The following is a 20,562-nucleotide window of genomic DNA, read 5'->3' on the forward strand; positions in this document are numbered from 1 at the left end:
TCGTTGCTTATAGGTTGGTGGTAGCCTGGTAGGTATATCTCCATAAGCTTAGCTTTCATCTCTGCCAATAAAGTAATAGGCTCTTGCCTCATTCACTTAATTTGTCTCTCAACACCAATCTAGTACTGCCTCGCGGCACAGGTCAACTTCATACCAATCGAAGTATTGCTTCATGTCAACTAACCAATCAGTGAAGGCTTTTTGGATCAAGTTTTCCATCAAAAGAAGGGACATCTGCCTTAACCTTACGTGTTATGTCTACAATGTCATCTTTATCATGTTGGTCTCGGCCTATTTGACCATAGGCATGTAATTGCAGTCTCCTGTGTGCATGTGGAACGAGTCCTATGAATTGGTTTGGTTCATTGTTATAGGTTTCTCTATTTGGTGGTGTGTGCACCCTACACCCTTCACTGGTTTGTGGTGTTCTCTGAACACTATTATCCTCGTTTTGAACTCGATCTCTAGCCTGTCGATTTTCTAAAGTTGTTGTTTGAGTTTTAAGGTCTTGTACCTTAGTAGCTAGATTTTGAAAGTCAGTACGAAGTGTTTCACGTTTGCTTATTTTCTCTAAAATTTGGTTTAGTACAAGGGTACTTGGGTCATCTACAGAGTCATCCCAAAACTTGGTTCCTGATTAGGTGTCATGATAAAACCTAGGCTCTAATACCAAATCTGATGCAGGACGGTTAGGGTGTTTCGGGTTTTCAAGGATTACTTAAAATATGGATTGAGTGATTCTTAGAAATCAAACTAAAAGAAATAAATGACAAATCCAAAATTCGAAAACTTAAATAAAAGATCGATTAGGAAAGATTACACCTTAGAGTTTTCGTAGGATTGGATCCATTGCGCGCACGCGGACGAGTCAGTTTAATTTCGTTTGATCGTTGGATTTTAGCCGCTTATTTAGAATTTCTAAAATAGTGGAAAGAGATTAGGGTTAGGATTCAAAAAACGATAGGATGATGATAATAGAAAATTAGGGTTTAGAAATAGCTGCAGAAAGAAAGAGAAATCAATGGATTCAACGACGGCTTGCTTTCACGGAGTAGACTTGATCCCAATCTAAATTAGTTGGTTGTCACGGCAACGGCGGATCGTCGGAAAAGAGATATCCTTCGGATTGTTGTTGGTTTTTTTTTTCTTTGTGGGCTGACTCCTAACATACGGACAGAAGGAGAAGAGAGAGACTGGACAGACGGAAGGGAGAGAATCTCATGTACAGTTTCTCTGTACGGATGGTTTGTGGAGAGAATTCAATAAATTCTCATAGCAGAATTCAAAATAGAGTTCTAAAAAGGAATAGAATTCTAATCTAAAACTTTCAAATAAACAAAAAATCCTAATCTAATAATACTTCTAAAACCCACCAAATTTTAAAACCCACCAAATTTTAGTCAGACTCAGGTTCAATTCACGATTTGAATCAGACTCAGATTCAAGTTAGGCTTCTAGTACCGGTCTATCATCCAACCAAATATTTTGAATACGGTTCTGACGACGAGTATAAGTCCGAAAATGATCCGGTTCTCCATCATTCAGTATCCTGATTATCAATGCTTATCAGCTTCTAGCTGAGCTAATTAACATGAAATGAGACAAATTACATTCTTTTTATTCTTAGGCCGACGGTGTCGAACACTTCCTACATCCATCGAAAATATTTTATAAGGTGTCAAGTCACCCAATTCCAATAAGTGTAGAATTAAAATGAAATATTTGCATTAGCTGAATAAAAATATATATGAAATCATTATAAGCTGAAACAAATCAGATATTTTATTATCTGACCATTTTCTTTGTTTTCTTATTTGTTATACTTTAAATTTAGAAGAGCAATATATTTGTGAGTTTTCAATAAAGCAGAATGGGCGACCTTGCCTTAATGCAGTGAACCATAAGAGGAAGTAGTATTCCTAAGTTTAATTGATAGCTGAATCAGGAACCTTGCATGATTGTGTTGAGCTAGAAGAGTTAATTGGTATATTCCCCTTATTTCTCCTAAAATAAGAATAGGAGTTCTTTATTTTGATTATCTTTGAAAGGATTGTGGCAAATGTTGTGCCTATGCTTGTCAACATCTTAACCCACTTCTCCTAATGTATTCTAGAAATATCCTGGGTTAACTAATGCCATACTTCTGTTTCATCATTGTTAAATAAGCTCGATACTTGGTGAAATTTCTGCCATGTATTGACATGTATTCCTATGTACCCAAGTATGGGTATTTATTACTTGTCCTTGGACTATATGACTAGCATCTCTGCTGTTTCTTTGGCCTGGGATGATTTTGTAGATTCCTATTTGACAGTTCATCGTGATGGATGTCCTGGTTACTATCGAATTTTTACAAATGGAATTTTATTAAATGAAGCTATATGAATTGTTGGATTGATAATTTATGGCCTTTCCCTACTGCACTTGCAATTTCTTGCTTCTAATTACTGTAAAAACTATTTTGTTCATTTATTCAAATTCTTTTGTTCTCTTTATGGGAGAGACACCTAATGATTTTTGTTTATCACTCTCCTGTGAATAATTGCTCTATAGTTGATAAAATGATCTACTTTTCAGGCTTGCCATTCAAAGGCTTGAGATAACAAAGAACGATCTCCAGCTCAGAATTGCAAAAGAGGTTGAGATTCATTCTCTGACTATGACCGTGCATCCTATGTGATTGAACAGCTTGTTTCTTGCTGACAAAATGAATGCTTTCTCAGGCCAGAGGCAATGCAATATTGCAAGCTAGTCTGGAAAGAAGAAAACAGGCTTTGCATGAGCGTCGTTTAGCTCTAGAGCAAGACGTATGTAATTTTTCTTCGTGCTGTTAATTGTGCGCTATTTACCTAGAATTATTTGTGTTGGGTGTCTTGCTTGAAGTTGATGGAATTATCAACAGAATTTGGCTTTACTCTCGGTCAATTTTCAACATTGGAAATTTCATTTATTTTATTCTGTAAAAGCAAAACTTTAAAATATTTAATGCTTTTACTGGATCATGCAATAAAACATTTAATTTAGTAGGTTGGAAATCTTAGTCATGCTGAGCTTTCTTGTTATCGTAAACCTTGGTCGCCGTTTACACCCAACAGTAGGGCATGAACCTTTTCAAGAAACATAGAGGAGATTTTATCTGCATAAGTACATTATAGGCATAGTATAAGATTTTTTCTGGGAATTTTATTTTTAAGTACATTTTAACAGGAATGTTTTTTTTTCATTACATTGGCAACTTATAGGTCTTAAGATTGCAAGAGCAATTGCAAGCTGAGAGGGACCTCAGAGCTGCCTTGGAAGTTGGTTTGAGCTTGTCTTCTGGGCAGTTTTCCAATTCTCATGCTGTTAGTTCGAAGGTCTTTCCCATGGCGACTATTCCTTGGTCAACATATTGGATTTATCATATGCAAATTTATATATAATTTAAAATTTTCTTTTCCTCTAAGGCAAGGGCAGAACTTGAGGAAATTGCCCTTGCTGAAGCAGATGTTGCAAGGTTAAAGCAGAAGGTTGCAGAACTCCACCTCCAACTAAATCAACAACATCAACAGCATTTTGGATCTATCACAGATGCAAGCAATCGCTATCAGAACCTTCCACCCCATCTCTCACAACTGTAAGACATTCCTGGTTGCTTCAACCTTCTGTAGCTATTATCTAGTTTACTTACAGCAGAAAGACCTGATAATAGCTAGACGCTATCTTTGGTTCCTTCACCTGTTTTAAAGATCTGCTTAGATTGGAGATGAGTTGATCCAACAAAAAACATGAGGTGGAAGGTCCTATCCTGGTTGACCTTTTATTCCTCTTGGTAGGGCTGTCATTATCTTCTTTATATATGGGTAGCTTGATTGGTGATATTATTCTGTATTTAATGGGTAGAATCTAATTCAGATTTCTCCAAAGCATATTCAGGAGATGAATTCTAGACTATGCATTTTTATGATCATCAATATTGACGGGTGTGCTGTCAATTGGTAATCTAATTCATTTACAGTGTTATGTCTTGTTCTCTATCAATATCTTGATGCACTGTATTATTTTCATGTGGTTGCAGAAAGACTGTTCAGCATGACTTTGATGCAACTCTTGCTTTCTGCAATCATGAGAAGAAACAAAGAACCGAGGTATATTTAGTTATTCTCTTTTTTCTTTCTTTATTCACTATTCAAAGTTTGTTTAACTGCATTTGTCATAGAAATGTGATGTAAGTGGTCCATATTCTCTTTTTCAACAGCAACTTAACCTGCCTTTCTTTGATATGATAGACCTTTGAACCTCGAAGAGGCTGTTATTTATTTAAGTTCCAATAGTACTAGTTTTGTTGGAGTCACTCAGCTGGTGATCAAAGGTCTCAATCTCTTAAGAAGGTTCCAAAGTCTTGTGATTGCCCATAATTATCTTACTAAGATTTTTTATATAGTCTAATCATTTAATCTTAGCATGAATTGGTACTGCAGTGTAAGACCAATATGTCATTATTCATCAAATGTTTTTCTTTTGATGTTTTTGCCAACAGAGAACAATGTTATGATGATTGCAAAGAAAATGCTTTTCCATATGTGCTCATTGTAGTTGCATGTTTTTCTGCGTAGTCCGATGCTAAAGAATTGAATATTTGGGTGTTACACACCACTGAAAAATATAGATGATTCGACGAGGTTGTACTGAAAATGGCAGGAGAGTGATACACAGTGAATTTCTTTAACCTCTTTTGGGTATTTCCTTGATGATTGAGCTTAGTAATCAAATGTTTCCTTTCCTATGTCAAGTTTCTATTTCTTAAATTATAAGATTGAATGCTTTCACAAATTCTTTTGCCCTTACAAGCCTGAAATTGTCAAGCTGAGATTGATAACCAAAAGGGTTATGTCTTTTCGGGCAGCGTGGTCAGAATTTGGGGTTTTGCATCAGAGGATGTGGTAGTGGAAAGGTGAGGAATGAGGCAACGAAATTGGTGGCCCAGAAGATTTGCCATAGATCCTGTAGGCTCTATCGCAAGAGTTACAATAGCCTAACCTCTCTTTATCAAGCTTCAACAAGCAGCCTGATTAAGAGATCTGTTGGTCTATTATTTTCCCTCATTGCTACTTATATCAGAGGAAAATAGCTAGCTACTCTTTGCTTTGATTGAAAGCTTATTAGCAGAAGAGCATTTCTTTTTTGTAATATTTCATTGTTCCACCAACTAAATTTGGAAATATGAACAGGAGGGATCGTCGGGATCAGATTGGAGGAGCAGTAAGCAAAATGTGCCGCCCTATTCTAGTAGTTCCAAGCAGTTCTTGAGGAAGCATTCCTTTCTAGATACGTGTTCCAGTGGATTAAGAGGCGCAGAGGAGGCATCAACCAGTAATACTCCCAAACCAGCTGAGGTAAACTAAGAGAAGCCACATTTCTTACACTCTTAATATGAATTCCAAGTAACAATTTTGCTTATGTTTTTAAATTAAACAGGGAATAGAATATCCAAGGCAACCATCATTGGCGTCTTCCACTTTGGTGGAGCTGACAACTCGCCTTGATTTCTTTAGGGAAAGGAGGTCTCAACTGATGGAGCAGCTCCATAATCTGGATTTAAGTCATGGAAATTCAACTTCTCAAGGGTTCTTCCACAAACCTTCGCCTCCATGGACCAGTCCGAGATGAGAGTTTCCACGCCATTTATTTGTATATCCTTGCTACAATATGCTCCCCTACTCTGCAACTTTGTGCTCATGAACTTGATCTGTTTGAAGGATATGTTTTGCGTGTTTATAAAAATTGGCAGGATGTAAATTTTGTATGTTGGGTCTCCCATGTTTGTATCTGTATCAGCGGCCGCAGGTGTTGTATCACTTGTGTTTATTGTGTTGATGTTCACATCCAAATTTTTATTGGTATTAACCCTTCAGCAATTCTCTGATGTTCTTGTTCCTTCTGGGCATCAAATATTTAGCTACTTGTTGATGCTCTTGTTCCTTTGGATCACCAGGAGATTCATAACTTTAAATATCCTACGGTTATGAACGTGCTAGTTTTGCTACAAAAGTTCTAATGTGGCCAGATTTTGTGAAGAACAGGAAAAAGAATAATTCCCTGCCTGTCAATATTCTCAATCCTAGCATTGTACAGGTTATAAAATATTGCAGTGGAGGGCCATAAATATTTCAAAGTTCTTTTAATCTTTCCTCTATTGCTATAAAGATTGTAATGGAAATCGCCACCGGAGAAAAGATGACTGTTTTTCAGTAGCAGATCTTACAACAATTCTATAATGTTGGAGTAAATTGGAAAATACTTTCGAAATTTTTTTTTAGCCTTCCGAAGTGTAAGTGGATGCTTTTAGCTACGGCAACACGAACCAAGGCCTTAGTGGATCAAAAAAATATAAGTTCCTCACGAAATGTGGAAGAAGGTATATATCCAAAGGGTCCAATTTTGTTTTGGATGTACCCGGATTTGTACTTGGCCTTGGAAGTTTACGGTATTCGGTACATGACAAGTCTCTTTGTTTGAATTCCAACGGTCTGACGACGTCAATTTTAGCTTATATATTTACTTAAAAGCTAATTCATAGGATCTGATAGAGATGCGGATGAAGTTTGACAGTGATCGTAATGCCATTTTTCTTCAGCTATTTTGAGCGCAACTGAGACTCAACGAAAGCAGCAATAAGCAGTGTAGACCTCCTCCATTAGGAAAGGCGGCAACACAAAGAACGAGGCATTTCAAGTGTTATTTCTGTAAAAATCAAACAGCAGAAAGAGAAGAACATAATGACTTCTTTGGGAGTAACAAAGAAACCATAAATGAAATTAAACCGAAAGCGAGATCAAATTATAATGCCCAGAAGGTGATAATTACGTCTAGGATTACACATTGCAGACTAATTTCAGCTGACATGTAAAGAACATATCGGAAAAATCAAAATTTCAGCATATCACCACAAAGAAATGGTTGCAAAAAGAAAGAAAAAAAAAAAAAAAAAAAAAAAAAAATCAAACTCACATTCCATATTGGCTTCCAAGTTTTAGACTATATTGTGTGGTGGCATGCGGTCAATTCTCTTCCTTCTCTTTTCTTCTCCTAATGAATTCTTTGCTGGTGAAATTTCACAGGCCACGCTATTGCTACATTCAATTCATCAACCGGATACGTTCCTTCTGGCTCTGATTATAATCTACCGAGTGGTGATTCCTCGCTATGCTTATCAACGAACCAGAGCCCGAAATCTCGGAACCGCTTTATCTTCTTCTCAAAACCAGTAATGTAGTTATTGTGAATGATGACGTGCATCCCCTTGGTTTCTTTTACCCATGTTTCATTCTTGAAATACAGCCCCCCTGACGGAAATGCAGCCTGAGGCAGCAGGTACAGATCCACCTGAAATTACATTTTTACCAATTAAGTATTGTGCTTGCTAGTTTATCAAATACAAAATTTTATAAAAGGGAACAACGGATGCGCCACATTTAAATAGGAGAAAAAAGTTAAAAGAACAATTAGTAACAAACAGGAAGATATCCGAGTGTTATTAACTGACAGTTTAAGGGGACTAGAGATGCTGTCATCCGTAAAAGGATGGGAGAGATATGTAATGGTTGATTTACTTGTGCAGTTTACAGCATTTGAAATGCCTAACAAGATTAATTTTCTAATATTTGCACATAGGCATTGGGTTATACATAGAGATAGCATGCATCCAGGTACATGGGGAACCAGCACTTGCTGTATGCTGATAGGGCCAGATAGAGGTATCTTAAACTAGCTCAGCTTAAGTAGGAACATATTTACTTACAGCAACACAAGAAACAACCCAATGAAAGGAAATTATGTCGTTCCCTCCATTTCTGTTATGTTAAACTAGCTCAGTTGCAAGATCATGGCAGTTAAAAAAGGACTTGGAAATATCCAAGATTCCAAGGTTAGCCATATGTGATATACAGCAAATACACTTTAATTTCCTCTTCGGAAAAATTAGTCGTACCAACTAGTAGACAATTTAAAAGAACTAGATACCAAGGAACCTACATAACTAATACCTACTAACTGGTAACAGCAAGCCAAACTTAATAGAAATCCAGGTCATAATGAAAGATTCATATGCAACAAAGCAGTAGGAATGACGAACCAGATAATCTGAAAAAGCATGTTGTTTAAAAGGTTGTATATTCCTCAAGTTACTTACAAATCGACAAGAGGTATAATCGTGACGTTGATTATACTTGATATGTGATTATTGTTTGCTTTCATGATAACATAAATGAGGGCAAAAAGTTGCCAACAAGGCATTAGGTGCAGAAACAGCACCATATCCAAAGATACTCTTCCGTTGGAATATGGTCCATAACCTCTCTTTAGACAGGACAGATGTATATCCAGCAGAGATACTAGCACAAGCCGCACCAAAATGCATATGACTTGGTTTGGCGTGATGTTTATCAGTTTACAAATATAATGTCTTACCACTACAAAAGATAGGGCCTTGAGTATATGAAACTGTGCAGTAATTGTATTCCCTTCTGGGATACTTCACCTGACACTTATCTTCATTTTCTATTTTATTTGTGCAAACTTACAAACTTCAAGTATTTTTTACATACGAATATTTTAGTAATACACATTCACCCGCCTACCCTCCATGCACAACATAGGACCACACACGCAGAAAGTAGATCTGGATTTTATAACAGCAAACTATAACAGTGTTGAGCATCAAAATCAATCAGGATCTCATCATTAGAGAACAAGTACAGAAACCTACTAACTCAAGGGGTATGCCACTAATTCTAGCTACCAATAACCCAACAAATGATCTTGTTTTCTTGCATTTTGCTAATAGAACTACTCTCAGGTTGCCCTTTGAAACTAGCAGAGATATCTCATTATCTGATATCACTTTTCAGATACTTTCTCTCCTTCCCTAACTCCTTATATTTAGGAATAACATAAATTATGTCTTAGCATTTAATGTAAATTATGTCTTAGCATTTAATGTAAATTATGCCTTAACATTTCATACCTATAGTCTACATATCACTCAATAATAAAATATTGTGGTACCCCTATGACCAACCATGTTATCTTAATGTAATCTTTCTCAAAAATTGTTTTTATGATAGTTGACTCTTCCCTAAACACAACTAAATACACCGATTTCTACTGAGACAGTTTGACAATCCTATCATCAGTGAAAACTAATCATAGTAATTATTCTTGAACCAACAAAGTTTTTCCATTTGTTGAAAATTTAGTACCAAAATTTTCAATGTAATCAATAGCAAAAAGAATTTACTGCCACTGATTGTCACCAGGCTAGGACAGCCACTGAACGAAACTAGCGTAAGCAGCCCCACTCAAAGGAATTTGGGAATACTGGGTTCTCTTGCAAACCACATCAGATCAACAATTAAATCAGTAAGCTCAGAGACTTTCCAGCCAAGCAGGGCAGAACAACACCATTTTGGAAAACATATGGCCGAAGACCAGTTCTACTAGTGTAATTGCGATTTGGCACCTACAGGACTAAAGCTTCAGGTTTAGACGTCGATCAAGCTTAGAACACAATATGTTGCTACAGTTGTTTGTGAACATATTAACTAAAAGGACAAGATAGATGAAGCGTCCATGTCCAAAAAAACTACTCTTACAGTGAAGCATGCCAATAGTCTAATAATAGGTGGATCTTACAATTGACATCAAGTACTTCGTTTTGGCATATAAGAATACCAATTACTGCTCTATCTTAGTGAAGGAACGCATGACTCAACAATAAGTGCACCCCAGTCATCTTCAAAATTTCTAGATAGATATCTAAGACAAAAAGGGTCGCCCATTGCACAATGCTCCAACTGATACTTCACCAAAGGGCATAATTTTAGTTCGGTTGAAAATCAAGTTTGGTGAGGATAAAAATATTTGTCTAGCCATCAACTAGTACAATGCCGGGGAGTTTCAGGTCTAGTCATAGGCTAGATTTTAGGTCTTTCTACAAAAGATGACTTCGAACCATTTCAAAGGCTTTTTTTTTTCTTTTCAAGAATTTAAGCCCATGACTGCTTAACAGATCTTCTCGATGTCCTCATGATGAATGGCAAGGTTAATATTTCTACTCTTAATAAACTTGGTTTACAGTCGAATCACAACTTCATCAATCCAAATGCCCCCTAAGGAACACAAAACTTGTGTATCCTAACAACTAAGATCCTTGTCATTAAACCAGAGATGTTTCCTCGACCTGAACCAATGGCATCAAGGAGCAACCATTAAACCTGATCATTGGACCTAGTTCTAGGTCCTCCTCCAAAACTAAATTTAGCCAGGACAACAGGAAGAAAATAGAAAAATATTGAATTTTTTTTATAACTAATCTTATCGATATTTATAATTATAAAAATAATTTTCTTTAAAAAATAATTATAAAAATAGACCTTTAAATGCGGTGAATGATTCACCGCATTCATAACTTCTGTTTAGGAGTAGAAAAATAGTAAAAGCGGTAAACCATTCACCGCTTTTACCATCGTAAAATTATAAAAAAAAAGTAAGAAAAAGAAAGAAAGCGGTGAATGGTTCACCGCTTTTATAGGACTATATTTACAAATAAAAATTTAACAGGTATATTTTTAAAATAAAATTTTAGAAAAGAACTATTGCACTAAAAACCCCAAAAATATTACCTTATTTATTTTACTACAGAAATTTCTTCCAAAACCTACAAAATGGATATCATTTTCAGAAAAGAACATTCAATATTCAATGCCATGATCTCTAAGCATTTTGTCCAGATTGTAAAGTCCAAAAGCTACATTCCTCTACCCAAGGACCCAGACATTCTTCTAAATCCTACCGGATGCCAATAACTACCTCATCTTCAATGCGAATGGCAATCTTCATTTTAGTTAAAGGTTGTCCATCAAGTCAACTAGTGATCGATGATTTTTCTTAAAGTTCATTGCTTGAGGAATCATCACCATAATGACCACTAAAAACCACCTCCAACCAAAAGTAAGTGCGCACTACTTGTTTTCTAAAAGCAATATAACATCTCAATTTTCTGAGCACACTCTTGGTTCACACTATATTATTTCTTTCCTTAAGGTTCACATAGCTTGTATCTAGGGATTTCAACGCCAATTATAAAGGTAAACTGCATGCTGCAGCTCTTATGATGCCTTTTTTTTTTAACAGCTCTTATGATGCTTAATAAATTGAGCTGAAGCAAATTAAAAATACTAGAGAATATAGTCTTATGATAAGTCAATGAGGTTGGCTGTCAGTAGTAAAAGTTCATAATAGTAAACAAATCAGAAATCATGGAGCACTGCTCCTTTTAGTTTACACACCTGACTAGCAGTTTTATTGAGAGCCCAGTTGAAGGCTGGCTGGTCGTTTGATTTTGTTTTCTTAGACCACGGCTGCTCTCGGAGTTCTTCAATCCACTTGTTCATCACCTTCTTCGCCCCCTCAGTCGGCCGCAAGAAGATCATGCAGCTGCAAATGTATGTCCTCCCCTTCTTCCCTGGAGGTGGCAGATCATGAGGATGATTCAACGGCTTCACCTGTTCGTCATGCATCAGTCAAAATCAAGAATTCCTACAACGCAAAAGTTTGATCTAATAGGAAACAGTGGAGGAGATGAGGTGAATGGCACAACACAAACTAGGCTGTGACGTCCCGCTTCCCATGGGGTCACCCATCCTAGATTTACTTTAGCTCTAGCACGTTTAACCCTCTTAGCCTCTTGGGCCTAACTGCCACCCAAAATGCTATAGTCGGACTAAGAGATTTAGCTCTATTATATCTCATATATAGGATAATTCCCAATCCTAGAGGCATCACATTCCTCCCCGCTTAAGCCCTGAGATTCTCTTATCAGCTGGAGAGCCGTGTTCTACCCGTTGTATAATTTTGGCTCAGCCAAAACTCATTTTATATTTCCGGCTGATGATCGACTCTGGTGATTGACTCTGATACCAACTGTGGCGCCCTACTTTCCAAGAAACTACCCATCCTAGAGCTACTCTAGCTCTAGCATACTTAATTCTCTTAAGTTCTTGGGTTTGGCCATTGCCCAAAATGCTATAGTCGGGTTAAGAGATTTAGTCCTATTATATTTGAGATATATGACCATTCTCAATCCTAGGAGTGTCACATATAAAGATTTGGGGATTGAGAATCCAAATAGAACTAAGTAAGAAGGCTTAGTTACCCAACCAATTGATCTAATAAGAAATAGCCTAGAAATAGTGTTAACAATATCTACGACATTCACAAAATTCACAGGCAAGAAGAACGGCTCACAGCAGCCATATCATCGGTGAAGTAGACGTCGTGATTCCCCTCGAGATACCGAAAGGGATCCGCCAGCCAAACCATGTCGACATCGTTGTACATGACGCTGTACCCCAGCTCCAAGATCTGCAGGAGATGCCGCGGCCTCCGCGACGTGAAGTTAAAGAAACCCTGGCAGAAGGAGATAAGTTAAAAGTGAACAGACAGGCCTCAAGAAAGAATTGGGGGAATTGGGCGGCAGACCTGGGATCCGAACTTGTGGGCGGACTGGGAGTCGGGGGCGGGAGGGACGAGGACAGCGTGGCCGGGCCAGCGCTGGTTGACGGCGTAGAGGGTGGCGTAGTCCTCGGCGACGACGAGGGCCTGGTGGGCGCGGCCCTGGCGGGCGAGGCTGATGAGCCAGTTGCTGAGAAAAGGGAGGTAGGGGTGGCTGACGGCGCAGAGGATGAGGGTGCCGTTGCGGGCGACGGCGGCGGCGGCGTCGGCCAGGGTGTAGTCGCGCCAGCGGGAGAGGGGTGGGTTGGGATTGCCGGCGGCGGGGCCGAGGAGGGAGGAGGGGGAGAAGAGGGGCCAGGGGAGGAGGACGCCGACGAGGAGGAGGAGGGCGAGGAGGGCGAGGAGAGGGAGGGGGGTTCGGGAAGGGAGGAAGAATGAGAATGCGCTGGTGGAGAGACATAGGGCAGAAATGGAGTCCCGCCGCCGGTTATTCCTCCCCGTAATGCGTGTTTTTTTCGGTTTGGGAGGGCGGAGGGGTTGATGGTGATGGATTCTTCAGAATGTGAGTAAAAATGATGAATATGTGACTGCAAATTGGAGGTAGAGATCGGAGCAGAGGCGGAGAGGACACCTGCAGTGATACTCATACGAGGGAGAGGGAGGAGGTTAGATCGCACTAGGGTCCCACCGTTCCCTATTTTATAATTTAATTATATAAACTAAAAAAAATGTTAGGTGAGATGTCCATCTTATACTCTATTTATTCAAAAATTAATATTTTTTATTTATCATATTAATTATTTTTTTATTTACTATAACTCATTTGGATTTTGATAAATTTAAAAATGGGGTTGTGCATCTCTTTTGGGATGTACAAGATTTTTTTTTATTTTTTATTGTTAGGGTAAAATGTATAGAGAAATTTTTAACTTCAACTCTTTGACAATTTTTTTTTTTTATTGTTGGGTAAAATATATAGAGAAATTTTAAACTTTAACTCTTTTACAAATAGACGTATGAATTTTTTGATTTGATAAGGGTAAATTACATGTTTGGTCCTCAAACTATGGGTATATTTTCATCCTTAAATTTTTATTTGTTGTAATTTTTGACTCGAACTTTTCGAATTATTACAATCAAATCCTATAATCTAATTTAATTGATTAAATATTAATCAATCGTTAAAATATAAATAATGTAGCAGTGTTATGATTGATGATATGCCAATAATTAAAATACTATATCACTTTTATATCAGCGATGCATCAACATTTAGTTAACTAAATTGTATTGTAAGACTTGATTCCAACAATGTTAAAAGTTTAAGCCAGAAATTGCGATATATTAAAATTTGATAACTAAAGTGTTACCTACCTCAAACACGTAATTTATTTTTTTGGTAATTGTATTTTCTAAGTTTTACCAAATAGTTCAATATCTTTTCCTCAAGTGAACTTATTGATTATACAACCGTTTTGATCGAATGTCGTGCATATAATTTTGTAAGACTTCAAAATATAAAGGAATATATATTTTCTTTTCTAGTTTTGATCATTTACTTCAACCGTCAAAGAAATGGTTGAACCAAACATTCTTTATTATTATTATTATTATTATTGTTATTATTATTACTATATGTTAGAAAACAAAATGTACAATAAAAATGATTGTGTAATTAATAACTTTAATCAAGAGAGGGATCGATTGATCTATTTGATTAAGTATAAGAAGTCTAACCATCAAAAATTAAAGTTCAGACACTTATTCACAAAACAGCTAAAGTTTAGAGTCCTTATACAATTTTTTTCTATTTATTATTATTTTTCTTTAATGTTGAAAAATTTAATTATTTTAAAATAGGAAACCCCAAACTCTAATATTTAAGAAAAGGTTCCCTATTTTAAAGAATAGGCTTAAACTAGTTATAAAATTTGAGAGTAATTTTGTCATTTTAAAAATACTAATGTAGGAACTCGGACGATGCGGCGGGTAGATAGTGTTAGAAGATTAAAAAAATATCAATAGAACTAAAAATAAATATTCATGATTATCTTTATTAAATCTTATTATTTCAGAAAATGATCATATATTATGTCATTTCAAACATGCTAATCTTGAGAAGAAAATGGTCATACGGTTTTCCTCTATTTATATACTTATTACTAGGTAAGGGCCCGCGCGATGCCGCCGGAAGAAAATATTTAAATTATTTTTAGATTCAGAATATTTATTTTTTAGATACGTATAATTTTATGAACATATGAAAACATACAATACGTATAATAGAAAATATACTCACAATGGATAGAAAATAAACATAATATGATGGCCAGAAAATTTTACATAGTTAATAAATAGATAAATCAATTTGCATATAATATAGTAGAATAAGAACCTAGTATAAATATTAACAATAAAAGTTAGTATAAGTCAGATTGCCTTCACAATAATTAAGAACTAAATATAAACCTCATATCTATTAATTCCTAAATAATTAATAAACCCAAGGTAGCACAAAAGCGAAATTCAACAAAGTATACACATAAAATCAAAAGTAGTGGGGATGAGAATAATGAGATAGCAAAATACAAAAAGGGCCAAAACTAAATACAACACTGGTTAATCTTCCAGACTTTAAAAAACAAATCTGAAAAGGCAAGTACATAATTAAGTAGCAGAGGAAGAAGTTTTTTTTTCCCACCAACACATAAGCTTATGACAAAAACTTCACAAAGTTCCTCCACGAACTTCACGGATCCAACTTAGATTCAATTTGTTCCTACTGCTTACAATAACCCAATTTGCTCATGCTGCTTATAGAATCCAAAAAGCCCCCTTCTTTTGCATCATAGTCTAATCTTAGCAGCAAAGAAAGGGTAAAGTAGAAGAACAGCATGGCTTGTAGAGAGAGCAGTGAAGGTCAGCTCTCGACCATATTTTGCATTGGAGAAAAGGCGCAAGAAATAAGAATAAGAGGTAGAAGCAGCCGCATCAGTTGTTTGGAGAAACCTGTAAGGTAATAAAGACAAAATGAACCCAAGATACACACTATGTACCTTATGAATTGTAAACCCAGAGCAGATTTGCAAAACTCTCTGATTTGCAAAACTCTTTGCATTTCTACACAAATGGGAATGTAACATAAATCACATCAAACAGTTCTTGTATGGAGAAAACCATCGAAGCTTTCTACAAATTAAAAAAACGGCAACTTGATAATGCCTATCAAATTACCTAACAATAGTATTTTGCGCAAATAATAGAACAAACCCAAACGAAAAAAGCCTGATCCTCAAAAAAGCCACCATTCTATAATCACAAGCAGGGGAAATAGAATTAATCCCAAAAAAGTTTCAAATCAAACCCCCTCTTCTAGAAAAAGAAAGCAGCAACAAATTCCTCACATGCTGCAAGCAATTTATTGCATCCTGGTACCAGACAGATATAATTAAAGTACAATTCGCTGCTCAATTCACTAAAGGCATTATTAATATGCAATTCTGACCTATCTTAATCTAGTATAGTTTTACAGCAGAAAAGCAAAATTCAAAAATGAAAATGTTTAATAAAGTAAACGATAACCATAGACAAAAGATAAAGTAAATCACTAAGCTGGGTCTATTAAGGATAAAAATGCATCCAATCTACCTGAACAGAGCCCAACATATATATAGCAACAAAACAATAAAGAGAATATGCCCAAAATTAGAAAAAGTTATCAAAAAAAAGAGAAAATAATCCGCCGAAGAATTCTTTGTACGCATTGGCTGCTAAACGGCAGTCCAATTTGCAAACAAATCGTAAGTCATAAGTCACGATTGGATCTACATATGGAAACAGGAGAGAGATTTTTTTGTGATCTAGGTACACAGTTTGATGTTTGTCATTTGATTTAAAATATCACATGTTATGTAATACTTATTAACTAGTATTACAGAATCAGACTAAAGCTCTCCCAAAGAAAACAATGTAAGTTTGTCTTTGGATTTTTTATTTTGTGTGGTTTCGAACCATGTCATTGATTTGCTTTCTATTTTTTTAACCTAACAAAAAATATGCATCAAGAAAGTTTGAGATCAATTATTCGTAGATCCTCATCAAATGGACAATGAATAACTCAATTTGTTCCTGCTGCTGACAGAATCCAAAAAGTCTCCCTTCTTTTGCATCATAGCCTAATCTTAGCAGCAAAGAGAGAGTACAGCAGAAGAATAGCACGACCTGTAGAGAGAATAGCGAAGCTTAGCTCTCGACCATCTCTCACACACAGCAGCAGCGGGACCGGAACTGGCTGCAACGCTAGATACTCACGCAGCAGCAGTAGCCTGACACCGTCGCAGTAGTCGCCTTCACCGAATATGTTGTAGCAGGCAAATCTTATGTAATTACCGACGACTTATGCGAAAAGACTGTCAAGATGGACCTCGCAGCAAGTGGCGGCCACAACTCGACATGCAATCTGGTCCGATTTAGGATTTAGGGTTTAGTTATGCCCAAAAACTTTCCAAGCACCGTCGAAAAGCCAAACACATGCAGCAGTAACCAATAGGGTAAAAAAAGCGTTCATTTTTTTTATAATATAAATAAATGATAAGCTCAGATAATTTTGTCTAAAGAAGCAGCCATCATCTTTTCACCCCTCGCAAAAAAAAAGAGAAAATAATACACCACCGAATTGTTTGTATGCAATGGTTGCCCAACGGCCACCCAATTTGCAATGCACCAACGAATTGCTTGCATCCAATAGTTGCCGAAGGGCCATCCAATCTGCAATGACATTCTAGCACCCGATCATCCTTTTTCGAAAACTAAAAATGCGAGGAGGAAAAGGAAGTCATCCATTTGAAGGATGCCGTATTTTTTTTTCATCACTGCTTATCATATAAAATCGAAAAAATTATAGGCAAACCAACTGGGAAATTACAAATTTAAGAAGTGTCTAAGTACACAATACATGCATTATTGATTTTGCAAGGATCCGACAGTCAATGTAATGAAGGCCAGAAAAATTTGCCAAGTTCATTTTCAAATACTGCTAAATGGATGCTATTCTTTAGCTCTAATTTTATACTCCAACTCTTTGCAGGCAGGAAAGGGTAAGAATGATAACAGATCATATTTGAATTGATCTAGGTTCACATTCGATCCTAATCAATTAGGTCATCAAGATACTACCACTGAAAATATATCTACGTCAAATTTGGACCGATTCAAATAGAGGTGTTTTTACTATGCATGCATCAGATATATGTACGCATTGGCTGAATAGAGCCAAATTTGCATCCGTAATCTCAGGCTATTAGTATAGTACATAATGCAGGCACCAAAGAAGCAAGGAATTTTTGTGAGGAAAAAAAAAACACAACATTCTGTAATTTTCTAACCAACAGTGGGGATATATGTCCATTGGGGGACAGTGCAGTAACTAATGTTACATAATAATAAAAAGAAAAGCAGTGGGGACATTTTTGTGAATTATGTTACATACCCATGTCATTGTCAACAAAGTATTTAACCAGCAGTGGGGAAACACCAATCTGAGGAGCTTATCTGTTGTAATTTTTAAGATGTCGTACAAAAGAATAGCACAACATTCATGAATCACGAACAAAATTCACAAAAATGAACTTGGCTGCCTAATTCACAAAATTATGATGCTAGAAAAGCACACTTCGCTGTCCAATTCACTAAAGGCATTATAAATCTACAATTCCGACCTATCTTCATCTAGCATAGCTTTACAACAAATAAGCAAAATTCAGAAATGAGAAAGTTTAATAAAATAAACGATAAGTTCGGATAATTTTTTCTCTAAAGGCATGCACTATCTTTCCTCCCCTCTCAAAATTAGAGTTAATCAGAGCTAGACTCAGAGCCTCATGAATCTGAGCAAGAGAAAAGTACTACAGGCAAGAATAATGGGACCCACAAACTATAAGAAACAAACCCAAAAAAGGTAAAGTGCATAATAAAAAACCCTAGGCAAAAACATATTAGCAAGATTTGAACATAAACTCACTCACTTTTTTCATCGTTAATTACATTCACTATAGACAAAAGCCATCTACTGCCTCTTTATGCTTGGTTTTCTGCGGAAATTAACGTGATATGTAATTTCTAAGACCTTAGACAGGAGACTGGGAAAAAAAATGGAAGACCAAGAAGAACCATAGACAGAAGATGGAGTAAATCACTAAGCTGGGTGTATTAAGCATAGAAATGCATCCAATCCACCTGAATAGAGCCAAACATATATATAGCAACAAAACAATAAAGAGAGTATGCCTAAAATTCGAAAAAATTATCAAAAAAAGAGGAAATAATCCGCCGAGGAATTCTTGGTACACATTGGCTGCCAAACAGAGGTCCAATTTGCAAACAAATTGTAAATCATAAGTCACTTGATCTAATATGTGCTTCTCTTTTTTTTTTTTTGGGGTTCATCTTTTTTCTTGTCATCTTAGTTGAATTTGTGATCTTTTATAAAATATGAACTTTATTGGGTTATCACTGCTGGAATCATGTGAATCTTGATCCAATTAACCACTTGATAGCATAAGCATGATACATTGGCAATTGGGACAATCAAGAGCACCTGAAAATAAAAGCTCATGCCTATAAAGCACAGTGCAAAATAAGTATTAGTTTAAACTATTATCCAATACTTAATATTATAATAGCATGCACCAATAGCTTGGTTATCAGTGTTAATATTGTCTGAAATTGGATATGTTCATAATTCGAGCTTTTCTCGACCATCTCTCAGACGCAGAAGCAGTGGGATCGGAACTGCTAAATACCCAAAAACTTTCCAAGCTACGTTATAACTGGGTTTGAAAGCTTCTCCGCGTTTGAAGGGGAAATACATAAAAAAAAAAGCGCAGGTAAAAACAACAAAGAAAGTATGAAGAAACCAAGCTTCAGTTACGATAGCTCGCAATGGCAAGAAACCAAACAGAACTCCTGCTAGACCTCTGCTCAAAAATAGATAGCATGACTGAACCAAAACCCCACCTTTCTTAGCCCTCCGAGAGAAAACCCACAACAGCGAAGGGTTCACTGAACAAAAACCCCAACTTTCTTAGCCCTCCGGAAGAGAACCCACAACAGCGAACGGTTTGTTCAGACAGCAAATGGCCAGTAGAGCGAAATTATGAAGGGAAAAGGTAGATCAGAAATAGAGGAAGAAAATGGAAGAAGAAGAGCACATGAACAGCCACAAAACCCCACAACAATCCTTATATTTATAAGCACTTGAGCAAAGCGCGTGCCGGGGTGGGGGGGGCGCGTACGGCAGGCAAGCTACCGGCGGCAGCAGAAGGACGGAGGATTATGTAACCAACCGCTTTGTTCCCCAGGACAAGGGGGGAGGGACCGTACAGCCAGGTTGGAGGATGCATGGGCGGCGTACAACGTGCCAGGGTTCAAGCCAAAGACAGGGCCTCGGAATCAGAACCACCCAAAGACACTGCCGGCTGTACGGAAGCCCCAAAGGGAAGTGAAATCCCCACGACTGCGGAGCGAGGGCAGTGATCGTACAAAATGCCATCCCACCCGCCCTGTGGCCACCATAATCCCAACCTCGAAGGGAAGCAAAGGGCTGCGGAGTAAGGGCAGCGATCGTACAAATGCCATCTCTCGCTCGCCATGCCGCCGACGATTTCGCGTATAGCAATTTAATGAGTGAGAATGGGAGCGATCGGGTGAGGATTAGGAAGGAGCAAATTAATGAAGAGCGAGAGTGAGGATGAGAGAAGTCGTGTCGATAAGACGCATGAGGGGAGTTGGTCAACAACTACCCTTCAAACGCGGAGGAGCTTCCAAACCCGTTTAGGATTCACGATTCAAAGGATATATAGATGGTTGATGAATGAAAAATAAAGAGAATATTGTACAAATATTTATATACTTATGATTGACGAATGAAAAATAAAATGAATGTTATATAAATATTTATATATGTATAATTAATGAATAAATGATTACTGATCCAACCAATGGTTCAACCACTGGTTGAATTAGTGGTGTCAACATGACATTATAAATATTTAATAATTTTTTTAATTTTAT

The 20,562-nt window shown here is 36.9% G+C and overlaps 2 protein-coding genes and 1 long non-coding RNA gene across 3 annotated transcripts in view; 1 reads left to right on the plus strand and 2 right to left on the minus strand.

Annotated features, from left to right (window-relative positions):
- The window catches only part of LOC109724058 (rho GTPase-activating protein 7-like), a 48,127-nt gene extending 42,222 nt beyond the window's left edge, over positions 1–5,905 (plus strand). Inside the window, exons 16-22 of the mRNA XM_020252693.1 lie at positions 2,578–2,638; positions 2,724–2,807; positions 3,243–3,356; positions 3,447–3,616; positions 4,058–4,127; positions 5,211–5,375; positions 5,458–5,905. Of these exons, the coding sequence (XP_020108282.1) occupies positions 2,578–2,638; positions 2,724–2,807; positions 3,243–3,356; positions 3,447–3,616; positions 4,058–4,127; positions 5,211–5,375; positions 5,458–5,649 (856 nt within the window). The 3' untranslated portion in view covers positions 5,650–5,905. The remainder of the gene's footprint in view (positions 1–2,577; positions 2,639–2,723; positions 2,808–3,242; positions 3,357–3,446; positions 3,617–4,057; positions 4,128–5,210; positions 5,376–5,457) is intronic.
- Positions 6,793–14,966, minus strand: LOC109723771 (UDP-D-xylose:L-fucose alpha-1,3-D-xylosyltransferase MGP4-like). Its single transcript, XM_020252256.1, has 5 exons — positions 14,962–14,966; positions 12,520–13,045; positions 12,286–12,447; positions 11,328–11,543; positions 6,793–7,365 (listed from the first exon to the last, which is right to left on the minus strand). The coding sequence occupies exons 1-5, from the start codon at positions 14,964–14,966 to the stop codon at positions 7,156–7,158; spliced, it is 1,119 nt and encodes a 372-aa protein (XP_020107845.1). The 3' UTR covers positions 6,793–7,155.
- Positions 15,036–20,333, minus strand: LOC109724448. The gene is made up of 2 exons (XR_002219936.1): positions 16,714–20,333; positions 15,036–15,501 (listed from the first exon to the last, which is right to left on the minus strand). It is a non-coding gene; the product is annotated as an uncharacterized LOC109724448 (long non-coding RNA).

The sequence above is a fragment of the Ananas comosus genome, linkage group 18 (assembly GCF_001540865.1).
Source record: "Ananas comosus cultivar F153 linkage group 18, ASM154086v1, whole genome shotgun sequence".
Taxonomy (NCBI): domain Eukaryota; kingdom Viridiplantae; phylum Streptophyta; class Magnoliopsida; order Poales; family Bromeliaceae; genus Ananas; species Ananas comosus.

Bases quoted from the DNA above. Each gene is read 5' to 3' on its own strand.
- LOC109723771 (XM_020252256.1), bottom strand. The intron at 12,448-12,519 runs GTCTGCCGCCCA...TCCTTCTGCCAG, and splicing joins CCCACAAGTTCGGATCCCAG to GGTTTCTTTAACTTCACGTC. The intron at 11,544-12,285 runs GTGAGCCGTTCT...CATGACGAACAG, and splicing joins TCACCGATGATATGGCTGCT to GTGAAGCCGTTGAATCATCC.